The sequence below is a fragment of the Parus major genome, chromosome 15 (assembly GCF_001522545.3).
Source record: "Parus major isolate Abel chromosome 15, Parus_major1.1, whole genome shotgun sequence".
NCBI lineage: Eukaryota > Metazoa > Chordata > Aves > Passeriformes > Paridae > Parus > Parus major.
The window spans coordinates 2,710,439-2,736,341 of NC_031784.1; the positions used below are offsets into that span (position 1 = coordinate 2,710,439).

Genomic DNA, 25,903 nt, shown 5'->3' on the forward strand with positions numbered 1-25,903 from the left:
AAATATTCTCAGTAGTTAAAAGTTGTTCTCTTTCCTTGACTCCTGAAGACCAAGGTGGTATCGCTGGCTAAGTTTTCAAACCCAGGAAAATAAAAGCAGAGTCCTTACACAGAAACAGAGAAATGCAGTATCTATTTCACTCAAAATCTAAATCAATGGAGAATTTATATTTTTCTTAAAGACTGAGTAAAATAATAAAAATCCTTACAGTTCAACAGCCTTAGGTAATTTACACAGAGACCTGTGTGTGTTCAATTTGTAACACGAGCACCAGGGGTTGAAACAAACAGGTAAGATTTTTCTGTGCTTGAACGTTTTCCATCTGTTGTGCAGTCTCAGCTCTTATTCTTGGATTTTACATGAGAGCTACAAGGTAAACGCCAGTCACAGCTCAAAAAATGCATTCAGATCCAGAGATGGAAAGCAAATAAAATTTATGAGAGTAAATGATGTAAGAACAGGCTTCAGAATGCTCCTGGATGAGGAGGCGTTCAGTGTGTGCAGGGAGCACAGACCAGGCAGCCCCAGGAGGAAAATTAATCCCACTCCCACTGATACAGGTTTGAGCTTCAAACATAAAATAACTTAAATTTCAAAATTTACATTAATTTTTCTTTTTGAGAAATTATCTCTCTTCCTTCTATAGAATAAATCCAAACCCCCAATGTGACCACAGGCTAAGAACCCCCAGAGTAACTGTATGTTCTATAAAAAGTGTCCTGGGCAAAATGCCCACAATGAAATCAACCCTGTTCATCTGCCATCCTGTGCAATATCTAGGCCAAAGCTGCCTCTCTCTTGCTACGCTCCAGAACTATTTTTAAAGCCAAAAGCTATAAACGTTTTTGGTGAAAGAACAAACCCACAAATTACTCAATGTGCTCTATGCAGATTGGCCTCTGTGAAGCTTTGGGATAACATCCTACATCCTGCTACTACCCAGGACAAGGATACACAAGGTCACCTGAGCCCCTGTCACACTCTCTGGTTCATTACTGGCACATTTAATATAGTAGCACCAAATTCATTCCTTTTCATAGCAAATTCAATCACATCCTCTTCATTAATACAAAATACTGTGCTTTTTTTCCCCCCTTTAATTGCTTAGACAATACCAAGCTTTCTGTGATTTCCAAGTGATTACAAAAGTATAAATATAATCTCTCCAATCAAATGAGGAAAGTCTAAGGGAAGCACAGTCATCTGTCTTGATCCTTGGGACATTTCATTTGACCAGTGGAATATAATAAAGAATGAGGTAAAGGATTAAATTTAATATGTGACCACACAGAGCTATCAAATCTGAACGATCTTCTGTCAGTGTATCCCAGGATAAAAAGCAAACTATAATTCTCTTCACTTTTAAGGTCTTGAAAATAGCTCGAGTGGGAGGTAGGATATTTGCATATTCAATATTCAAAGCATAATGTATTTTACAATGGAAGTCAAAGGATCTTGTTGATTAACGAACCAATTCCACCACTGTTCTATTATTAGTTGATTAACTTAGGACTATATAATACAAATTTCATCCCAAATGAACTACAAGTTGCTCACAGTGACAACTGAAATCTGTTCCTTTTAGGAGGTGGATGTCAGCACAAACTCTGGCTTTTTAAAGCAAACTTAACCTTTCACACAGCTTTTATTGGAGTAAACAAGGTAAAACAGATATAAACAGCAGTAGGAAAGTGATCATCTGTGCAAAAAAATCAATATATAATTTGGCAAAATGTTCAAAAGACCTGATTTACTCCAAGGGCAGCACAGATTAGCCCCTCAAAATCTCACTGACTGAAGACTCCTTTAGATCCAGGGCCAAGTTCTGAGCTGGAGCTCTTAGATTTGATTCTACTTACATCAGCAGCTTGTAGGGATCTTACAGCAAAATTAGGTTTCTTCAGCCTAAAATCTGAGAGTCATTCCATAAGTTTCCAAAAATTAAAAGAAAATATAAAATACCAATGTCTTAATCTATGTGAGCATTGCTTCTGAGGCTTTATACACCTCGTGTGTACATGAGAAATCAATGCCACAAAACACTGCATTTTACTGTGGTGAAAGGTCTTCTGAATAATTTGAATAATTCACAGAGAAATAACATTGTTTGGCCACATCACTTTCAAGTTAAGTAACCAAAGGAATCCACTTCTGAGCAGCAGCATTTTCCCATAGACCAAGGCAACTGCTCCCTGTGTCCAAACTCAGCAGGCTCATCCTGTGGAATTCCCATGGATCTGCCAGTGCAGAGATGTTCCACTCAAGGCCATGTCCACCAGTAGCTTTTCTTTCTTAAGCAATTTAACACAAGCAGTTATTTCAGCTCCAAAGATTAAATGACTGGACAAGAACCAAGTGCTGGCATTAAGGGAGCAGTGGAAGCAAACCAGCCTGGAGCCCATGTGAGCCGAGTCAGAGCCCCTGGGGACACAAAAAACATCCAAGGGAAAGCAAAGATTCTGCCTTTTCACTTGGCTATTTTTATGGGTGACTGTAACATAACAAGCATGGAATGCAGATTATGGAACACAGTGAATGAAAACAGGAGTTTGATTTCTCATGTAACACAGGTATGCACCATTCCTGGGCAGATTTCCTGGATTATACTCCATTTTTATTGGAAGAATCCAGCAATGCCCCTACTTTATGCTTCTCCATTTATTAGAATCTGGAAGAAGTTGGTATCACCAGATTCAGTCTCTCCACATTTAGAGAAGGAATTACTTCAACGGTTCTAAATAAAAAAACAATCAGGGATGTTGAAATGGCTTCTCCAGGGGCATCCAGAGCCTGGCAGGTCATCCCCTCCAGGAAAGGACACCAGCCTGGTGACCACGTGCCCTCTGTGGTCACAACTGGGACCAGAGCCCAGCTCCTCTATGCAGCCTTGGCTTTTCACTACAAGCTCCTCACCTCGTCTCCTTTAACCTCACATTTGCCCCAGGAGAAGTTTTCACAAGGTTTTTATTCCAAGATTATCATTAAAGGAGAATATGGATAAAGCTTGTTTTCTCCAAAGAACAAATTCCAGATAAATTGCTCACTTTGGAGTCTAATCTTTTAAAATGGTATTTTCTGGATTAATGTAGCAATTTGATTGTGTTATTGTAGTCAAAATATTCTCCATACAAAAGTAATACAGAAAATAAAGTATTAATTGCAAAAAAAAAAAGTGGTTTTTTATGAAACACATAACTAAACAAGGTTCCAAATAAAAAAAATAGTTAAGAAAATTATTTGCATAAGCACAATAACTGCAGAAAATCTTAGCTGATTATATCTATTTTCATTAAGAGCTGAGGAACAGATGTTTTAATTTCTAACTAGACTAATTAATGGGATACAGACTGTCCAAAGTATTAAAATTCAGTTAAGAAAAGTTCTTGAACATGACAGGTTTTCCATATTTTTTTCTTAAGAGGCTCTAAATTTAAGCTAGTACAACCAGTGTTGGACAGAGTTAATAACTCAGACACAGAAGGACGAGCTTCTAAAAGATAAGAGCAGTAGAACCTCAGTCTAATAAAATGAAAGTATCCTGCAGTCTGCTTGTGGCACAGCTCAGCCAGGAAAACTCTTCCTTAGCATTTTCCAGGAGTGCTTGCTTCTGGTCAGGCAAGAAGTATTAAAGCAGTCATTACTAATACTTTGAATCAATCCAAATATTTATAACGAAAACCCGTTGTCAGTGCTCAGGGAAGATGCACAGATCAATGAGATCCAGGATTTATCCATGGCAGGGAGTGTTCAGCTCTGGGAGATTTCCCTGATCTCTGAATATGTTTGGTTCAGGTGACAGGGAATTTCCCAAAGCAAAAATCTGGCAGATTCAGGTGGATCAACAGTTTTTGAGGAAAAGTGTCAAGACATTTGGTCTGAGGCTGCTTTCTCTATTTGCAAATGGAAATGTTTTCCCAGGGACATGGATGAGCATTTGTATGGAAAAAATATTAAACACCTTAAATAAATGTGTGTGCAAGCCTTACACACCCATGAACAGAGTGAGAGGATTTCCCATGCCCTGTTCTCAAAACCAGACTAAATTCCCACTCCTGCAGCTCAGCACAGCTCTGAGACGACTCCAAATCGTTGGGAAACTCAGCATTCTTGGGGGCCTGTGCTGGACTCTGGAAAGTACAATGGGTTGTGTAAAGGGCTAAAAATATCCCAGCTTTACCTAGGATCACTTGTAATTGAACCATCCAGCATTCCAAGTGTCAACATGTGATTCCCCAATTTTCAGGATCTGACAGCTGCAGTGAGGAGCTGCCAACTGTGCCCCCTGCTCACTGCACTTTGATTGAAGTACTTAAAAAGATTTCATAATCCCCGAAGCAGACAATTTATTCCTGCTTTTTCGTGTTTGATGTAAATGAATTGCTTATTCCCTGCTGTTTCTCCTGAGTTCTATCCAGGTGTACAACCTCTCAAACCCAGTGGAATGCTTTTCATGACGATGAAGGAAAGCAAAACACCAGCACCTAAAAAAACCTAAGCCAGGCCTGACCTTTTGGTGAATGAAGGGCTAAAACCACCTCAAGTGGAAATCCAAATGCTGGTTTGGGAGCATGAGTTAGGAAGGTGCTGATTCTTCCACTGCCAAGTCTTGAGAGTGCCATGGGATGTAATAGGACAGAGCAAAATGAGACACAGGAAATATTAGAAATGTTGGGTATAGGAGAAAAATAAGGCTTTGATTTAACTGTAGCATTTTGATAGGATTAAAAAATCCATTTAAATTTAAGACAGCAAAGCCATTTGTTAAAATCCCCTCTTTTTTGCCTTTTTAAAAATGGAGGAACTAAATGCCAAACGTGTGACTGGAAAAGGAAAGTGTAAGGAGGCTCTCAGGTGTCAGTGTGAAGGTTGAATGGACAAACTCCTCCTGTCCCCATGAACTGCAGCACTGACTCACCACCACATTAATCAACATTTCCTTTGCTATTGGCTCAGAGCACTGAACCAGAAAATCCAAATCCTAAAGCAGAACATACCAGAAACAAACCTGCAGCTGGAGGTTGGCTGGGACTGGGGAACCCAGACTTTCCCTGGGGAGGGGGAACCTGCTCATGCCACTTTTGCTTCATCACCTCTTCCCTGCCAGCCTTGTCTCATCTCAGCCCTGGCTCCTCACACCCCCACTCTGAGGCAGGACTGGCTCTGTGCATTTGCCATGGACTTTGAGGGGATGCAGAATCTACAGCACCAAGGCCCTGTGCAGTAATTTTGGCAGCAGACATTTACAAAGAATTAAATATAACTGTCTCCGCCTTCCAGATGAGGAAACCGTAACCTTTGAAACAGAAGTGATCAAAAACCATCAAGAATTCAAATCCTTTCCTAGTCTTTAGGCACAGGAAACACCCTTTTTACTGCTTTGCACTGGTGCCTGTGAGTACCACTGCACTTCACCTAAGGAAGTAATAAACATGAACAGGACATGGATTTATATATTGGCTTCCTTGCCAGTACACATTTCCTTGCAGAAAGTATTTTACAAACCAGGAAATGCTTCTTATGAAAAGACAAACACTTCTGATTTTAAGCCAGTGTTTTTTTCCAAATTGCTCAGTCATTTATCCTTCACTCTGCAAAATGAAGGCTTGAGAATATTTTAAAAATCAAAAGCAGAACATATTTGAACAAAAGGAATGCAGGTCATGTCCAAAACAGATCTTGTCCTTTTTCTGTCTTGAGCCATTTCCTTGTGTCAGACAATTAACTTGAGTTTTTCACTAATAAGCCTTTTACAAGGTTATGAGGTTTCCTTCCTACCCACTTCTCCTCAAATTTCTATGGATCAGTTTCTTGTCTCCTAAAGAATAGGCACAATTATTTCTTACCTTACAGTGCCTGTGCAGATAATGTAAAACATATGCTGCTGTCTTGGTAATACATTCTTGTTGATTAATTAAACACTTCTTTCCATCACATGTCATGAAACACAAATTGTCAGCTTTCTGCTTTTATTTTTGCTTAAAAACTTGTCAAAAGACTCCAGCAATGTGCCCACTGGAGCTGAAAACCTTGGAGTGGAGAGAAATCTAATGCAGTGGGTTCCTGATTATTGCTACCAAGGGAAAGGGTACAATGTGTGATGGGAAGAGAAACCAACATCTTCATTTTCCACATCTCCATGCCATTACTTCCACCTGAACTCTTCATCCACACTTTCAGACTCCTTTAAAAGGAACTGATTTTATGGAGCAGCCACGTCCTATGGGATTAGGAAGGGAGTTCCTTCTGAAAAGGGCGTTCCCTGTATTTAGTAGTATGTAAAAAAAGCACAAAACCAAAGAACAAGCAAGCAAAGAGTGTGTGCCTCTGGCTAAGTGATGGCAGTGCAAAGACAATGCGTGAGAGAATGATATTAAGTCAGAGATTGATGCAGATAAAATTCCCTTTAGTTTAGTGACTCTGCCTGTAAGATCCCTTAGCAGGATTCTTCCCAACTGGGAAAAACTACTGGCTAAAGAAAAGTCAATTTAATTTGCTGACAAACCAGTGCCAAATTCCAGCTTCCTTTTTCTTTGCAAACTCCTGAAGCAGAAAAAGATGCTTTGAAAACAGCTGCAAATCTCACTGTGCCTGGGCCACGCTGTCTGTGCCAGCCAAAGTTGGTGTCACAGCTGAACTTCAGGAGGATCTGAGAAATCTGAGTTTTAAGTAAAAACTTTTGTGGGTAATAAATACCACAGGACTAATTGCATCTCTGATACTCACTGGCATCGTGCTTTATAATGATACAGACTTTTTATATTATTTATAATCCTACTGACCTTTATGGTTAGTTGTTCCCCATCACTGTGATGATATTGTCATTATTTTGGCTGGAATGTTAATACAGTTAATGTTAATAACAACACTGAGGCCTTGTATACCTTGCAATGGATTAGGCACAATGTGAATAAGAGAAATGAATAATTTTAAAATAGCTACAAATCCCTACCTCATCCTCAGTTAGGACTTCAGAGCCTTCCAGCTCGTGGGCCTGGCTGCTCCTCTGCTCCACCTGCCTCTCCAGGCTGGACATCTCCTCCTTGGCAGCCTGAAGCTCTTCTGCCTTTGCTTCTTTTTTCCGGGAAATTATAGAAGCCTGCAAGATCATGAATGTAAAAATTGCCTTGTTTAATCAGGAGAAAAATGATTTTTAGATGAAATATAGAAATCATATAGAGCAGGTTAAACCACAACCTCATTGAAGTTGGCTGCAGCATCCCAACATTCTCCAGTATGGATGAGGTTTCCAGCACAGCCTTTTTGCCCAGATTCAAGCTGATATATTTTACATTTTAGATTTACATTTCTTCGCCTCATTTTTTCATTTTCATTGAGGAAAAAGGCAGGCATTTTAGCTGCTCCATTTCTTCTGCTTAGTCCCTCTTGCTGCATATGTAAGATACACCAACATGGCTTAACTGGAAAGTTATCCAAGATTTCACAAATGTCATAATACAGATTTTTATAACTCCAACCTACTCCAACCTACAGAAATATGTTACACTAAAGCAGAACAGAGCCACTAAATCTTGGCAAATAGCTAGAAGATGATGAATAAAGCAATAAAACACAGAAATAGTGTAGATTTCAGATTAAATTTTCTTTTTTCTTAGTCTAGAAGATACAGCACTTAAAAAATAATATTTTATACAAGACTGAATATTTAACAGTACCTGAGTTTTGACCAGAACAGATTTGGTAACATACGTATCCATTAATTCAAGGATTTAAAAAGAAGGAAAAAAAAAAGCATTTTTCTCTTGCCAAAGCATCCTGTTGAAAAATACTCTAAAATAACACAACACATTCATTTAAATGCAGGTGCAGGAATTTGAGGCATGGCTGGTTTCTTCAAGTGAAAGGGAAAACTTACAAAAAAATGAAGCCAAAACACAGCAGCTTTCTCAGACTCAGCTGAGAGGACCAGCTTTCTCCCTAAATAAATCTCCAACAGAATTGTGCTGGGGTGGGAGCTCAGCTCTTTGCTGCACGAGTTGTCTGTGGTGACAAACCAGGGGACAACAGAGCCGATTATTCTGTGAAATAGAACCCAGGCCCTGGCAGAAGAAAGCAAAGAGCTCCACAGGCTCTGAGCTCCCAGCAGCAACCTCAGGTCCTGAGGTGGATCCTCCTTGCTCCCAGCACATTCCAGAGCAGGATTTTCTCTCAGGAAGAGCACCTCTTCCAAAATAAAACAGTGTTTCACATTGTGTCTGTGACTGAACTGCACAATGTACCTTATCATCATTTTTTCCCTTCCACTGATACATTTTACTTGAGCCTTTTTATTTGTCAAGCCTTCACCATAAGCATCATGCTGAAGATCTTCCATAAAATTAGCAGTGGTGCAGGTTGCCTGGAAAAGGAATTGCTCAGGTTCCTGTGTAAGCTCTGAAAATCTCCAAGTTCACAAATCCTTTTTATAACTTGGGAATTTACTAAGACTGGACCAGACAGCCTATTTTATAACAAGATTATTCTACAGCCTCAGGATGAGAAATCAAAGAATTTCTTCTTAAGAGATGCAAAAGAGAAAAATGTCATTTGGTCAGACACAAAGAAGGGACAGAGCTGCAGCAGGCAGCCCTCATGCTGCCTCATAAGAATCCATCCACAGCTGGAACTTTACCAAAATAGCTCCTGCAAAATGCTCCTTCCAGAACTGCTGTGATGCAAAGACAGCAGTCAAAATATGAACTGACACAACTAAAAGCAAGTTTGACTCAGCCCTAAACATACATATGTTCAACAGCTCTTTATTTTCCTTTTGACTTCCATTATTACATATTTCTACTGATGATGCTAGATAAATCAAAGGCAAAAATCAGCATGTCAACCAATCAGTGACTGATTTCTTTCTCCTGCTTCTGCTTAAAACACATTTTGTTCCTTCTTACCTGCTGGCGATACATGGAGAATTTACTATCAGCTGGCTCATACTTGATCATCCTTTTCTCAACAAGCTGATTAATTTGTGTATTGACTTCATTTATCTGCAAAACAGAGTGGAAAAATAAGGAAAGAGAGCTTGGTGTCTTTGTCTTCTCCAAGAATTGAAATGTAAACCCAGATTTACAATCCAGCCAGTTTCTTTTTTTTTTTTTTTAAACAGAGAAACAGACCCAAAAATCTCTGTGAGTCATTAAGTACTGGCCAGGAAGAGGCTGTTTTTGGATTTCCAGTTCTGTGCCTTTATGATAAGGCAGGACCATGATGTTTGCCCTGAAAATGAAGTAAACTGGTGCATGTGGAGAGAAAATGCAGTGAGTTGGTATAGAAAAAAAAATTACCACATACTGAGTGAAAAATATAATTTTATTGTCAAGAACTAAAATTCCCTTTCATTCAACCATTTAACAGAAGTTCAAAGGGAAGCAAATGAAGATTAAGTGATAAAGATTTCATCAACACTTTGTAGAGTCACAGACCATGGCACTTCAGGTCCGTGGTGCCTTCTCCTCCTGCCACAAGCTGTACTTGGTTGTCCTTAATCCCAAACTGCTGAGCTTCATTCCAGCCAAAGTTCTGGAGCTCTCAACCACACCAGAGTGCAGATTCCAGCTTTCCCAGTGCATTGGGACTCCCACCAGCCATGGGAAACACAGCCACAGCAACCTTCCTTTAATTCTCTGCTGCTGCTAAGGGAGCAGTGTAAAATGTGCTGCAATCCCAGGGAGTCAGACCAGAACACAGGGACAGTGCTGGGCATCCCCCTGGAAGTTCAGGGAGCAACATCCATGTGCTTGGAAAACTGAGAATTTCAAATAAATTGCTCAATAGGACTAAAAATACTCCAACACCTGGGAAAAAACCCCAACTCTCCTGTGAATTCTATTCTATTAGTGGTAGAACAGGCTTGAATTTGAAAATGGCATAAGAATTCCCTTCTGTGAATAAATTCCTGGGTTTTATATTATAAAATGCATGGTGGAAACATGCTTGGTGCAGTTCAGCTCCTTTTTAAGGCACTGAGTTAATAAAAAGCCAATGTCAAAAAGAAAAAGCTGCCTAAGGCCATGCTGTGGTAATAGCAAAGTGTATGACATGTTTTTATTATCTTTCAAGAAGAAGATACTCCCAAAACATAACAAATCAAAGGTTACATCATGGAGAAAGAGAGAAAAACTTAAAGTTTTTTAAAATATTGCAATAAACTAAACAACACTCTTGGAAAAGAAATGTGCAAAACAGGGTTTCAAGCATGCCTGAAAGACATAACAGCAGCCACAAATATTGTTTTGATTAGAGGAACTAATCTAGGAAAGCAGAGGCTGAATCACAGAGCTGGTTTATTATTTCAGCCCTAATCTGCCATTTATTAATGCTGTCATCCCTTAAGATGGATACTCTGTTTCCTCATTATCTCTATTTCATGGCAAAGCCTGAGCTGGAAATCCCAGGGGTATTAAACACCAGCTGGTAAGAGAAGACATTTAGGATGTAGGACTACTCTTCTTCCTTCTAACATTGCTGTAAATCTTCATTATTATCATCAATAGAAATACTAATAATTAGCATTCCTCTAAATTCTTCTAGGACACAGCATTTCATATTTAATCTTTTATTTAGGACTGTGCAATTAGGAAAACTTCATTGAGTTAATAAATAAATAAATGTACTTCTGTGGCAACAAACCCCTCTGCACATTCTGGATATATTGGACAAATAAGGGTTTTTCTAAGATTATTTGCTTTTAACTTCTGAAACAACCTGGAAAGGTAAATCAGGTATTTGGTGCCCAAATTTTCTTTGGTCTTAAAAACTAAACCAAACAATGCAAGGCTCTTCCAAACACTGAGGAGTTCTGAGCCATTGCACATGGATTAAGGCATCATCTGGTGAGGATACATCCCTCAGGGAATGCTGTTCCCTCCATAAGCTCTGGATGTGCTGGGGTGAACCCCCTTGATGGCAGGGAGAGTTTCAAACAAGTGAAATCTGAAGAGAAGAAAAATCAGCCCTTCAGTGCTGAATTAATACAATTTCCTCAATAGCACCTAAGAGTATGTTTGGGTTTGGGGTTGGTTTATTCATGTCTCTTTTGTGGGTATTTAAAAAAATCTTATCAGAGTTTGCACTTAGTGATTGAGACACCTTTGATTTTACAACTGAAGAGATGTTCCTTTGGAAATGAAACATTTTCTCCAGGGTATGAAGCAGGGATAAGAACACTGCAGAGTCCAGGAAGCTCAGACCATGCTACAAATGAAGTGTGACCTTGGTCCCTCACCTCACTTTCCAGTGCAGTGAGATCAGCTTGAGTCATGGCTGGCTCTGCAACCACCTTTTGTAAGAAATACACTGAAGTCTTTTTACTTTCCATCTCTCTGGGTATTTTTTCAGTTACCAGGTAGGAATTGAAATTTATCTCCTCTTCTAGTTTCTTCATTAAACCTTAAAAACAAATTAAATCAGTGAGTGTCTATAAAAGCAATGTAGCAGATAATTAAGTTTGATTTCCCCAACACATTAAAGTATTTAGCAGCTGATTACAATAACAACAGCATAACATTTGAGTCTTCTTTTCAGTGCTCAGAGAAAGGAGGAGTTACTTGATTTAAATTTTTAATCTGGATCTTAAACAATGTAAGAGGATTTATTATGCACCTCTATCTCTAACATGTAACTATCAGCTCCTTGAGTCTTCTCATTAATAACAAGTAAAACCCATCTCACATGAAACTCCAGCTGAATCAGATGCAGAATTCAACAGACACTGCTGATATAAACAGCCATTGAAACTTAATCTGTCAAAAAATATTAATTAATATTTATTATATCCTTAGAGATTCATGCTTAAAAAAAAAACTTTTTTTTTTTTCTGTCTGGCATTTTAAAAGGTCTTAAAATGGGCAAGGTTTAATATATGCCTACTTTAAGGGTCCTTTACATTGCTGGAACACAGACTGCCTCCCTGTAAAGATTTCTTCTTGAAAGAACACTTACTCTCAGGACAGTTTATAGACTGAGAATGCAGAAAATAACAATCCAATAGAAAAAAGCAAGCCCATTTATAAGCTTTGCTGGACACCAGCCTGATGCACCTACACCTCACCAGGCTTAGGAGGACTTGGCTCTTTCTAGGCAGAGTAATTCAGGCTCCTCAACAGATCATTTCTAAATAAACACAAGTGTGTGCAGATAAGAACAATTCACAGATAGAAAAATGCAACAGAATAAAAGGAAACATCTATTTAAATTACACTGCACAGTCTCCACTGACAACAGGCAGTTCAGTGCAATAATTCCTCAGAGACAACTGTGCCAAGGACTACAAGATTTGGAAGCTGCATGTCACATGAGAGTGGGAATGGGTATTTCAGAGTATTTTTCATTATCTAGGTGATCCAGGGTTCTTTTTAGTTTTCAAACAACTTGCTAGGGTTGGGATTTTGATTAAATCCATATCAGGGAGAAGATGGAATTGTGATGAAACACCAAGAAAAACAAGAAGTTCACAATCTCCATCTCTTTCATTGACTACACAAGCAGGGAGAAGTTGAGCAGAGAGACAGAAAAGTGCAGCTGATGCTGCTGAAACAGAGATGGGAAAGGATGTAGATGAAAACAGCTTTTGGTTCTCAGGCTAAGAAGCCAAAGGTAAAGGTCAGAACAAAGTGAAAGAGCCCAGGAAAAGGGCCCCCTGTTTTTCTGCTGCTATTTACCTCTAAATCAGTGTCCTGAGAGATCCTCCTGAGCCCTGCTCCCAGCCCACTCTGACAGGAAAGCTGCCAGAAGGGAAATAAGCCATCAGCTCTTGAGAAAACCTCAGGAGCTGGGAGAAAAAACAGGCCCTGGGGAAAGCAGCGCTGCCAACAAAGTCGAGTCAACACAAACTAAAATGAGTGGGAATTCCTCTTTCCCAGTTGTTGCTTTCTGTGTTTATGGAAAGCAACACTACCACAGGACCTTTTCCCCTTCGTGAAGGGGTCATTTATCAAAACAAACAGCCCCCAGACCAGTTTTGGAGTGGGAAAACTCTGCCTGTGGAACAGCCATTGGCACTGCAGCTGCACCCTGGGAAACTCACTGGGATTTACTGGGAGAGACTTCCCACTCTTTCCTCCAGGAGAAGTCAGTCCCCATCTTCCTCAGCCCATGGCAGAGCTGGGCAGGAGGGACCACACTTTAATGTCTCACTAGAAACCTCCCACCTCTGCAAATGCAGCAAAGCTGCTTCCCACGTACCTTGTGAGCTGAATTATCACCTCAGAACTGACTGGAACACCACTCCCAACCTGGTATTTAAAACCAAGATCTTTGGTGTGGAAATCAATGGGATATTAATTACATTATTCTGACATTAAATATTAATATTTAAATTAAATCAATTTCTTGAGGTTTTTAGCAGCAGAGAAACCTGCATATATAACCTATATTTCATTTATTGTGCTACTCCAGTTTTCTGATAAAAATGTACATGCTTTAAATGATTTGTTGTAGATACGATAAGAAACTTAGCAAAGAACCACAAGAGCTTCGATAAGAGCAGAGACCTTTTGACTTCATGGGGTATAACCTTGATCACAATCTGATTTATTTCTCAAATAACCTCGGAGCTGTTGTTACCCTGAGTGGTTCTGTGTTGTGCTGAGTCCTAATGGAGCAACAAAACGAGTTAAAACTTGATTTCTTGATGGGGAAAGACACAGTGTCAACATCCTTTATGAGTAATAGAATTTCTTTCCTGAATACACTGGATATATTTTTCCTCCTGTATAACTCAACACATGGAGAAGTAACTACCTAAGAGCTCCTTTTGCTGCTTAACAGAACCTCAAAAACCAAAACACAGGACAGCTCCTGGTTCAGGGTTTTATTACAGTGAAAAACATTCTTTTGCAAATTCCCAGGCTAGAGAAGAAAAAAAGGCCAGCATACTTCAGATCTTTCCATTACACATATAAATTCTGTTTTTAATGTTTCAACATTGACTTATGGTTACAAAATCTACACACGTAAGTGGCACAGAAATCTGGCTCTGTGCCCTCAGGTTATTTTAGCAAAGCTTCTGCCAACCACGTATTTACATGTGGAGAGCTATTCAGAGCAACTCCTCATGTTTTCCATTCAATTTTTTTTTTATGATTATTATAAAGAGAGGGATGGGAGAAAGAGTTTATTCGTGCTTGCTCAGTCATGTAGAAGAGAGGCAATTTTCTCTACATAATTCTGTTAATGGAGCTAAAACTTGATTAACCTTGTGCTCAGAATCCCACTGCTTTTCCCTCTACAGGCTGCCAACTGGGCATCCTGGACCAGAACCATTTACAACAGGAATTCAGTTTTTAAAAGGGGGCAAAAAGAGAGAGGAGCACTCATTTCATAGACTCTCTGCCAACAATTTCTTTAATATCACATGGAAAGGCCATGACCAAGTCTAGAACAGACTTCCAGCATCAAATCCTTCCCTTCTCTGTTTGCAGCCACAAAGAAAGGGCTGAAATGATTTCCTCCACAGCTTCCAGGAGCACCACTTCCACTTTCCCTCTCTTAAACAGAGGCCTAGGACATGCAAACACTGGCAGATCAATCATCCCTTCCATATATCTTTGAAATATCAAAAAGCTTCCTGAATTTGTGATTTTAAGTTCTGCTTTACATGTTTATAATTATTATTAGAGCTCTTTGAAACCTCTCTGATTTTTCAGTGCTCTTCTTGAATGCTGAATTGGCCTGGGGCTGCAGGGCTGGATGTGCCAGAGCCAAATCCAGAGGCAAAGAAACTGTTCTCTGGGATTTTCTCACAGAAATAAAAGCAGGGAAGGCACCTCCTCCATGGCAGTGGGAGCTCCAGCTCTCCCATTCCCACACCTGACCCACAAATTCTTCTCAGACACTTGTTAGGAAAGAGCCCCACATTCCATAAATGCACTGCATATACATTATTCCTGGAGGAATATCCTGGAATTTGGTTATTCCTTAAAATACTGTTGGCACAGGCTTGGCTTCCCCAGTGATTATGGTCACTTGGAATTGACAATCTCCTCATTATTCAGCAATTTTCCTATTTTTATTTCACCAGTGATCATTTGTTATTTTCTTTCAGGAATCTGGTGTAAATACCAAACAAAAATAAAGCCAAACACCCATTCCATTTTTCTAAACCTTCCACTAACCTCCTTTTAATCCTTTTAACAGACACCACATTGAATTTTTGCTGCCTTGTTTTGTTTAAAATGGAGTAGAAGAGTTAATGACCTTAAAAAATCAACTACAGCAACACCATCAATCTCACCAACCAGACTTGTATCTCATACAGATATCAAATTATCTTAAAAGTGCTTTACCACAACCTGGCAGCAATTGACAGTGACTTTATAATAAATAAAATCATTTGAAGATGAAATAAAGTTCCACCTAAGCCAGTTTCCTTTACCAAGTACTTCTATAATTTTAATTGTAATGTGGTCTGCAGTGTTGGAGGACATAATTTAAACTTGGAATTTTAAGAAAAGATTGTATGGAAGAGAAAAATATTTATTTTCTATACCAAATGTAATATTTAAGTAATAGGTTCCTAAATTTCAGGTTTTCATCAAGAATGAAGGAAAATTGGCATCTGTAGAAAACAAATCCTCTTTGACAAGTATCTTTGAAGTTCTCAATGTTTTAAATCTATTTCTACATAATAACTTAATGAAGTTTATAAATTACCCATTTTTTGTTCATCAACAAATTGTTTTAACACTTTCTTTTAATCAATATTTTCAAGCTACTCATTCACTTCTTCATATTTCTGCCAATAAAATAACCAGTAATGTCCTGTAAAATGGACAGAGACCAAGAATTCAGTGATTATCATGTTATCAATTTCTGTTTGTGCAGCAGAGATACTCAAAGCAAAATTATGTCAGTCTTGCAGAGCAAGTGTGAGCTGGGTTGTGGTTATTCAGACCAGAGGCCAGTGTTAATAAAAACACTGTTCATATTCAATACAACAAACACCACAAAAAACCCCTCCAGAATATGAAAATTCAAGTTACTTAGTGCTACCAGCAGCAAATCCCTCTCTAGTTAAACATCCTGAGTTGTACTCAAATTATTAAAAAGGGAAAAATTGAAGTTAATAAACAGGGAAGGACTAAAATGAATAAACAGGGAAGGACTGAAGTCAATAAGCAGGGAAGGAGTGTTCTGTGAACCAACAGCATCACTTTCAGCTGTTTTGTAGCAGCTCATAACAATTAATGATACAACACAAAGTCTTCTAAATATGATGTTTCTAAGAGTTAAAATCCTACCCACCACAAGGCATATTATCCTGGCACAGTTCAAGCAGGATGATGCTAATTGCATGCTAATGATACTCATGAATATGTGCTAGTTGCATTCCTTACAGAGTTCCTTTACATTTCTTTAAATATAAAATTAATTAGAAAGTGAAGTAATCAAACCCATAAGACAAACAACAAAGCTTACATTAGCAACAACTCAGAACATTTTATCTTGTTTAGGAAGTAAAAGCACCTGAAGTATTAAAAATGCAAGAATTTTCCTTTAAAAGGAAGGATCTGACTTCCAGTGAAAATCCAGCTGTTGCACTGTCAGCACACAAGGCTACAGTGATACCAGGAGGCAGCTGAGGTTCCAAACTGCAGCCAAAGGGAATCTTCAAAGTGAAATAAATTGTGCTACCTTGTAGACCAACAAAGCTTTTAAAATAAATGGAACTTATTCAGTGCACTGTGGTCACCTAATTTCAATTATTAAAAAAACCCACACTTGGCATTCTGTAATTGCTGCTACAGGCAGTGCCTTTGTAACTGGGGAAAGCAATTACAAAGCTGAGTCCTGAGGTCTTTGTTTGGGCAAAATTTCAACACTAGTTTTCTTAAGTAATGACTCCAAGCTTTGACTGGGAACATCTAAATACTTTTTGTTTTTTCCTCTGCAAGCAGGACTGGAGATAAGGAAATTAAATATGTTAACTTTATTTTCATCTCAATGATTAAATGACATATTTACTGGCTTTTTATTATGTTACCTTTGCTTCTGTGAACTGAACCCATCGAGTTTCCATTGGCCTTAAAAAAACCCAGGAACTGAAATAGAATTGTTGACACAGCTTTGCTGTATAAACTCTCTGATAGCTACTGCAAAAAAGGAGCAGTTATAAAATCCACTGCAAGTCCCTGTGAGATGGTTCAGACACTCCTTTAGTTCCACTTGTGGTTCAGTGGCAGATGAGAATCATTAAAAAAATCAAAGTAAAATTATAAAGTAATAACAATGCTATGAGGTGGTGACTGAGAAAAATCCTTTAACTCAGAAGAGCTGCCAAAACAGTTGTGTGATGCAACTGAAATAGTAAATGTTCTTGAAAGAGCAGGACAATTATTTGGTTTACTAAATTTAAATAGAGAAGTAATCAGATTCTACCATTCTTGAAGTAATTTATACACCATTCTATGGCATGTTTTGCACCACACTAACCTAGAATGCAACAGGAAAAGCCCTACTCACTTTCTGGTTTGGAATCTGCCACCACCTGCTTCATCTCCTTCAGCTGGACCTGGGCTCTCTGCACCTTCTGCTCCACGAGGAACAACTTTGGAGAGACAATTGGGCACACACAGGGTCATTCCTTGGAAATCCATGTGCAAACAACTAAACCAACAGAGCCCCAAAAGAACCCCAAACACAAAACATGGCAGCTCTCACATCTGGTGATTTTCTGCTTCACAAGGGAATGTGCCAGACCAAATTTTCAACACTTGGCCTGTGTTTACTTGATATTCCCTCCTGTTAATTGAGAAGAGTTCTTGCTCTCCCAAGCAGTATTTTCTCTGATGGCAGAAATTCATCCAAAAATTTTCAATCAAAAATACAAGTGGTTTGAGCATCACACCAACAACAAAATGCAGCAGGAATCAGGATTGCAGCAGATAACCCTCCTTATCCTACAATGCAGCTGCATTGTCACAGCAATCCACTGTCCTGAGAGCAGTCTGAAAAGCTTCCTGCCAAACAAGCCCTGGCTGATTTGCATTTTTGTGACTTGGAGAGATGTGTAGTAAGAACTGGAATTTACTGGACATCACATTCATTTTAGTTGTGATCTTACTCGGGCTCAAGCAAAGACCCAACAGCTTGAGAGGCCACTGATTCCCACTGATCTCCAGACAAAGGCTACAATATAAGAAATCTGAGGGCTTCTTCCATTTTAATAGTGTTGAAATTCAGGCTGCAGAATTTGGTGAGACAGTGTAACAAACTGGCACTGGATTCTACTGAAGTATCTCATTTTGACAATGTAGGACAGGAATAAAACCCACCCTTAAACCTGGATATCGACTGCTCCCAGGGCTTCTCAGGACATCATTTTTCCCGAATTCAGGGGCCTAAATCCCAAGGTTGCTCCTGAATACATATTGCCCCCACCCAGGAAAAAGATGAGGTACTTGCTGTGTTGCTCAGCCCCTGAAATCTTCATGCAGATCATAGAGATCAAATCAAGGAAACATTTGCTCACTACCATAAATATGAAGAGTTCCCTTCGGGTGCTCCAGCAGTAAGTCATGGAACATTTCCTGGGAACGCTAAAGGATGATGTCAGTGCAAGCTGAGGCAGCCAAGTACCTTCACTGTGGTGTTCAAAACTTGCAGGGTCAAGCCTCTTCCCTTCAAATGCACATAGATCTTTTAAATGGGATTTAATTTTCTGGGGTTGGGAGAAACTCTCCCAGCTACTGTTGTTCCTGATGTAGTTTTAATGCATGATTCCCAAACAAACATCAACAGCTCTTTATTTTAACAGGTATGTTGTTATGCTGGTACCTGACTTTTTTGTTCTTGTTTCTGTTGAGCCAGAGATTCTTCTCTCTCTTTCTCTAAGCGAAGCTGTCTTGCTATTTCAAGCATCCGTTGATGATTTTGTACTGTCTCCACCTACAGCAAGTGGATAAATAGTGCATGTTGCTGTCAGATAGCTGAGAAATACATTAAAGAGATCATATGTCTCACAAGCCCACTTAGCACTTCCCTTCCATACACGTTACTACTCAGAAATGACAGCAAAGTACTGGACTCCAGATTCTTAAAAGCTCTGGATCAACGCCTGGGGAGATTCCCTGTAGGTCAATTAGTTACTTGATTCCTTCCTAGACATACAGTGTGTTTATCTTAATCCTTGTTTGCATTCCAAAATTGGAGTTGCAGGCCAAGGATTATGACACTGAAATGTAGGAGTGTTACTTCTCTTATTACCCTTTTCTTAAGACGCTCTACTCTTTTGGCCAGTTGATCTTTCTCCTCTTCCATTGCACCGATGTCCTAAAAAGCAGGAAAAAGAGATAAAGATTAATTTATTTCCCATGTATATTGAATTGGACTAAATTCTCTTCAAATTAATATGAAAATCAGAATTCTTCCCTGAATACATGGAGGCGGTTATAATTTTATTGATCTATGATCAAACATCCAGGATTCCAATCTCTCTTCTCTCTTACTTCCCCCACAGTTCCCACTCTCTTTATGCTAACATTCTTCATCTGCATCCTTGAGTATTAATGTGAACATTTAAAATAAAAGCAGGTGGATTTCTCTAAAATAAAAACAAACAAACAGAAACCACCAAGGAACGAATCAGTGTGAATTAAACATCTGATGCAGTCTGACATATGTTCTTAATGTCACAGGCATTACCCACTTCCTGGCAGACCAATTTGCATGAAGTTGCTTATAAGCAATGTCTGCTGCCACTTTTTGTATTAAAACTGTCTTAAAAGAAACACTTTCTAGTGCTGAAACATGTATCTGATTATTACTATTCTCCTTGAGTCCTATTTTACAACAGCAGGACTCCACAGATTGATAGTTATGAGGGAAAGGAAAATGAATTCTCCAAATGTAGACCTTATCTCAACATTTGCTTGGCTTGTCTGTGTGTCCACTGGAAAGCTGTACACAAGCTTAATTATTTTGCTGAAACAGAGCAAATATCTCTACTTAACACTTGAGCCACGTGGGTTCATCATTTCTGTTGACTTAAGCTCTTAATTCATTCAACACCCTCTGGAATTATTAGGCGTTATCAGGAAAGCAAAAGGCTTTGTATCAGTCTGCATTCAGAGGAAATGGAGTTCTAATATTTGGAAATCATGCTGCACAGAGTCTTGGCAGCCTCGTTCCCCAATCTGCTCCAGAAAGCTCAGCTCTAAACACGAGCAAGGACTTTGTGTTTGCCAACAGACAGCAGTGTCAAGAGGCAGCTGCAGTGCCCACCAGCCCTGGCCTCTACGGCTTTCACACTGTCCACAAAGCCAACAGACATGGAACTGACATGCAAAAAATTCACTAAATGAAAAATTGTGGAGTTTGTTTACCCTTCTGATTTCTGCAGTTGATAAACCAGATATTTTGAGCTGCTCGTGCTCCTTATGTAGGTTTTTAAATGCTTCCATGAGTTCTTCATACTGTGAAATGAAATGGAAATTGTGCAGAATTAGCTCTGTGTCTAAGGATTTTCAGATCAACACACTGTTTTACTACTAAGGCAGTAAATGTAGACATAGAAATATGGTGAGGATAAAAAGGCATTTTCTCATTGCAAAAGCCTGTCAACCAACTTATAAAGCAGAAATTAAAAAAAAAAAATCACAGTGCATCATTTTCCATTTGAAGAGACAATCAGAACTTCACAATTTCCTCAGTATTTTTACCTTTTGCAATACAGTTTATTTGCAAAACAGGAAGATAAGATGTCACTCGAGAAGGACAAATTAACAAATTACTTTCTCTCAGTATACACCTGTGTATATCCCATACACAAATGTATCAGCCCCAAAAGGAAGAATTTGCTCTACCAACACTTTTGATGGAATGGGGCTTGAGTTTCCACAGGGGCCCAAGAGCAGAACTGAGAGAACACGTGAGAAATGGTTGTGCCACGTTGCATAACCCTCAGAACATCCCAGAGATTGATAGATACAGCTCAGCACTCAGAGACAAGGAGACAGTGTGCTACTTCCACACCAGTACTTTGCCCACCAGGAATCTTAAACTGAGAGGCAGTGTGAAAGTCTGTGTGGGTAGAGAAATAACAGGGGACAGCAAGAGTTTAGAAATATGGAGAGGAAATAAATTTAGATTCAACTCAGAGAAACACGAGCTGAGGTATAAGGAAAGATAATCTCCACAGAAACAGCCCTTCAATGAGATGGAAAAATCTAAAAGGAGAGTGTCAAGTAATTTTTTACTTCCTGGAAAGAGCAGTTGATATGAAAGGTGAATACCAAATGGCAACAGCAAAGGCCAGTTCAAACAAAGGTATCAGAGCCTTGAGCAGTGAAGCAGCAACTCCATTCTATAAAACCCTGGGGAAGCAGCATCCAGAGCGCTCTGCTCAGTTCTGGTTGTTTCAGTATCAACCACACACTGACAAGCTGGAAGGAATTCAAAAAAATAGCAATAAAATGGCTAAGGAGAAGATAAAATCATAAAGAGCTGGATTAAGTGGCAAATAAAGGTATGACAAGGAATGCACAGGCTGGATGAGGATGAACAAGTTACAAAATGCAGGAGTAAAACCCAACTGGGCTTCCATGATACCCCTTATGCCCTCTGGAAGTCCTTTAACAAAAATGAAAATGAGCAGGTGGTCTCTGAGCAATTGCATTCCCACTGCTGCTGTCCAAAAGTTTTCCTTTGTGTGTCTCTACCTCTGTCAAAAGAGGAGTTCCATAACACTTTCTCCCTGTTGGAACATGAAATTTCAAGGCCAATGGCAGGATTCAAACAAGGCAGAGCAGAGTTCGATGGATCATAACAAAAAAACGTTCTCACTTTGGGTGTCCCACATGCACCTGAAATAAAGGACACACTCAAATGACCAGAAAAACACCCAGGTTCCCACATGGAAAGAGAATTCTCTGGCACCTGGGAGCAAATCACTGAAGCCTGAGCAAAGAGATTAATGCCTGAAGTTGCTTATTTCTTTAATTCTATATTGCAGGCAGTCCAATATCTAAATCACAACACAGCTGGGAAGGTGGCAGGTTTGCTGAGTACCTTCTCTAAGTAATTTACAGAAGTTAATTTTTGCTTAATTCTACACACCCACAAAACCTGACTGTGTTATAAGGTGCCCAAACTCTCATTTTTTAATTTTCCCTTAAAAGCCACCATTGCAAGACTGTATCTAAATAATTCAGGCTAATTGTTTAATTCATTAGTATCTAAATATTTGCACTGTCATGTTATACTGCAGTAAGGCACTCTATTACCCCAGCTTCTGTTTTGAATTAATCAGCAGGGTATTAGTTTAATAAGATGGTTCAATTACTGTAATCCCAAAAAGGAACATACCTTACGTAATGGAAATTATGGAGGTGGATATTTATACACATTAAGACTGTGACATACTGAACAAAACATACAATCTGCATTCCTTTCTCTCTCTGCTACTTCTGCTGAGTTATTTCAAGGTATAAATCCAATATTGTTAGAGGTAACAAAAAAATAAAAGGCTTAGTCAAGCCTCAGTCAGACTGTTCAGCTTTGCTGGTGTAGAGTTAATAGATCAAGTTACCTCTTACAAACACTCAAACCCACTGTGGTTTTACAGAACAAAAGGCACAGAAAACTGGGAAAAAAATTAAGTAAATATGTACCTCTGATAGTAAACCCAAAACTTTGTTCATTTCAAATTTTACATTTCAAACCCACCCAGTCTGACTATCTAAAATCAACATTTAATACTCACAAAAGAAGTGGGAACATAATAAGTAGTAGGAATGTCAGCACGAAGAAAAAGAATCTTTTCTTTATTCACAAAAAATAAAATGGTTAAAGCAAAACTGGAGTAAGGCTCCTACAAATATTAGGTATCAAATACTATCAAAGGACTATCATGACTAAAATACAATTAATGGACAATTAGTAGAGACATCAACTTTTGGTCATAACATTTTCCGGACTTGTTTGAAGTGGTAATTCTATAAAATTAAAAATATCCAGGTCATATTTCATAGGAAAAAAAACCCCAAACCTGTTCAAAACTTAAGAACTAAAAGTCTGTCGAAGCCAACATGGCTCTGAACATTATTTGGCACTCAATGCTTAATAGGCTTAAGGCCTTTTAATTCAATGCTACTTATTATTACATAATTTCAGGGTTATTGGAAGAAAAGTGGTCAAGACATCAACTTTTATTATGAATCTTTGCTTATCCTTGATTCCAACAAGCTTTTAATATAAGTCACTTGAACACGTATGCCAGCATTAACTCCCTGATTCATTTATCCCTCCTCCCACTGGCACTTTAATTAACATAAAATGTTTGCATTCATGAGAAATGGTACCTGTTTGTTGAAGTCAGCCACAGTATCATCCTGTAGGAACTCTGCTGGCACTTCCAGTTTCACTAAGAAACGTGCCAGGTAAGCTCTTGTCTTGAGTTCATTGGTCCTCTGAAGAAGCCAATGTAAGACAGGATGAATTACAGATTTGCTTCCAGTAACCAGCCCTTGGCGAAAAGCACTCCTGTATGGAACCAACCAGGAGAAAATGCCAATAAATCTCAAGCAAAAGAATGCTGGCTTGGAACAAAAAGTCTCCAATGTTTTGACATTCCTTCTCCACTTGCCTAATGATTTTTGTAATGCTGTTAGAAGAGAAAACGCTCATGATGATGCTGAGAATTGACTTTGATCAGCTTGGAAAAGAGAAGGCTGAGGGACTTGCACATTCCAAAACTGAAAGGAGCATAAAATAGAGATGGAAAGGAACTTTTTACCAGGGCTTTATGTGCCAGGACAATGGGGTTGGTCTCACAGTGACAGAGGGCAGGGTTGGATTAGATATTAGGAAGTAATTCTTCCCTGTGAAGGTGAGGAGGCTCTGGCAAAGGGTGCCCAGAAAAGCTGTGGATTCCCCTGGATCCCTGGAAGTGTCCAAGGCCAAGTTGGATGGAGCTCTGAGCAATCTGGGATAGTGGAAGCTGTCCCTGCAAATGATCTTTAGGTCCCTTCCAAACCCCCCATTCTAAGCTGCAAGTCTGCAATTTAGGCTCCCACTTCTTCTCCCTTGAGTCAGATAAAAACCACAGTGACACACTGAAAGGATAAAGACAGCAGTGACAGCTCCTCGTTTCCTGTGAGCCCTGGGGGATGCCGACAGGGCAGGGACACCGCGGGATTTGGCATTTGGGCTCACCTGGCACAGGTGAGACGAGACCGGGACCAGGACCGAGACCGGGACCGGGACCGGGCCGGGCGTGCGGCGCCCTCTGCCGGCCAGAGCCGCCACTGCACCTGGGCAGGTGCGGGGAGCCCACCTGGAGCCACACCCGGGACCCCAAAACATCCACACGGACACGGACACGGCAACAGCCACACCTGGGACCCCAAAACATCCACATGGACATGGCAACAGCCACACCTGGGATCCCATCCCAGCATCCATGGGAACAGTGCAGCAGCACTCACCTGAACTAAAGGTCGGTACCATATAAGCTAAAAAAGATGTTTTAGCATGATTCGTAGGCAAAAAGGTACTCACAGATCTGACACAGTCCCTGGAGGTTTGTATTTGAGGATTCCAAGGAGGTTCAACATTCTTTTAGCTGTTTGTTCTGGCAGCTCCTCTCTAATGTCAACAGCATGCTAAACAGGTTTTAAAATTAAATAAGTAGTTATTCTTTATTATTATTAATATAGTAAAAATTATTGTAACTATTATAAAACAATCGATTTAATAACTAGTAGTGATTAGGATAACACGATATTATTTACTATAATCAATTCTATTATTTTTATAAACTTGTTTGTCCAAATGATGTTAACTATCTGACAACACTGAAAGAACTGACTTTATTAATTTACCAATAGTGAGATGCTTTGTACAGAACATCCCTTAAATCACCAAACTTTTCCTCTAATGGATTTTCCTGCAACATGAGTATTCAGGTCAATTTCCTCCAGGAATACCTTCTCCCTTCTCATGGGATCTCATCTGTGCAGTCACACTGACCACATCTACCAGGGAAGTCGGATACCTTGGGACTCCAAGAAACAGGAATCCACACCCCAGATGCATGAATGGTCCCTTCTCATCTCACACACACTTTTGGCAGCCTCCAAGGAGCGGGATATAATTTCCATTGCAACAGCACAATCGTGAGGTTCAGTTCTTGATCAGCTGCTGCCCTGGGTGTGTGCAAGACACAGCCTGACTTTGACTGAACACAACTGTCAGTATGAACCAAGATCTGCATTCTTAATTTCACAGGAAAAACATCGTCATCAGCCTCTGGGGAACAGGGATGCTGCCGCCCTGCCCCAAGAAACATTTGCTGGTTTTCCAAGAGCACTCAGACGTATAGGCAGGAAGGATTCTTGCCAGGCACATTTATTTCCTGGAAGATTCATACAAGCTTCTTTTGGTGAAACAAACACGCCGCAGGATTATACTGAGCCAGACCTAAATAAAAGCAAATTCCAGTGTCAAGCCACCCTCAGGAGATCTGGACACCTCTGAGTGCCCTCCTTACCTTCGGGTCAATCTCCCCCAGAACATCACTGAGCAGCTGCAGAAGCTGCAGCGACTCCAGGGAGTCAAACGAGATCAAATTGTAGTTCTTCCTGAAGGGCTCCTGATTGAGCTTCTCAACAATGAACTGCATTTGGTCACCCATAACTGCGTCCCGGGAAAACCTCTGCAGAGATGCCGGGGCTGCGGTGACCGGGTCCGGCCGACCCTCAGCGCAGGGATCGGGGCAGACCGGGCCCTGGCGGGGCTGCGGGATCGGGGGGGTCGGGCCGGGCTCTGGCGGGACCGGGAGGGGGCCGGGCCGGGCCCTGGCGGGGAGGCCTCGACCGGAGCCTCGCGCGCGCCGTTACCGCGGGGACGGTTGCCAGGACACGGGAGTGGCGTCACTTCCGTCGTTACCGCCGAGCGGCGC

At 40.0% G+C, this 25,903-nt stretch overlaps 1 protein-coding gene across 3 annotated transcripts in view; it reads right to left on the minus strand.

Moving 5' to 3' along the window:
• IFT81 (intraflagellar transport 81) overlaps window positions 1-25,836 on the minus strand; it is a 37,019-nt gene extending 11,183 nt beyond the window's left edge. Inside the window, exons 1-10 of one of the 3 annotated variants that reach the window (XM_015643796.2) lie at window positions 25,493-25,836; window positions 24,502-24,605; window positions 23,304-23,484; window positions 20,328-20,417; window positions 19,210-19,275; window positions 18,781-18,891; window positions 17,467-17,551; window positions 11,231-11,394; window positions 8,898-8,993; window positions 6,950-7,096 (exon numbers count right to left, since the gene is read on the minus strand). In XM_015643796.2, coding sequence (XP_015499282.1) covers window positions 6,950-7,096; window positions 8,898-8,993; window positions 11,231-11,394; window positions 17,467-17,551; window positions 18,781-18,891; window positions 19,210-19,275; window positions 20,328-20,417; window positions 23,304-23,484; window positions 24,502-24,605; window positions 25,493-25,636 — 1,188 coding nt within the window. In that variant the 5' untranslated portion in view covers window positions 25,637-25,836. Of the gene's footprint in view, window positions 1-6,949; window positions 7,097-8,897; window positions 8,994-11,230; window positions 11,395-12,055; window positions 13,337-17,466; window positions 17,552-18,780; window positions 18,892-19,209; window positions 19,276-20,327; window positions 20,418-21,662; window positions 21,807-23,303; window positions 23,485-24,501; window positions 24,606-25,492 lie in introns of those variants that run through there. The other 2 variants (XM_033518160.1, XM_033518161.1) reach the window with 2 other exon arrangements.
• Window positions 25,837-25,903: the final 67 nt, after the last annotated feature.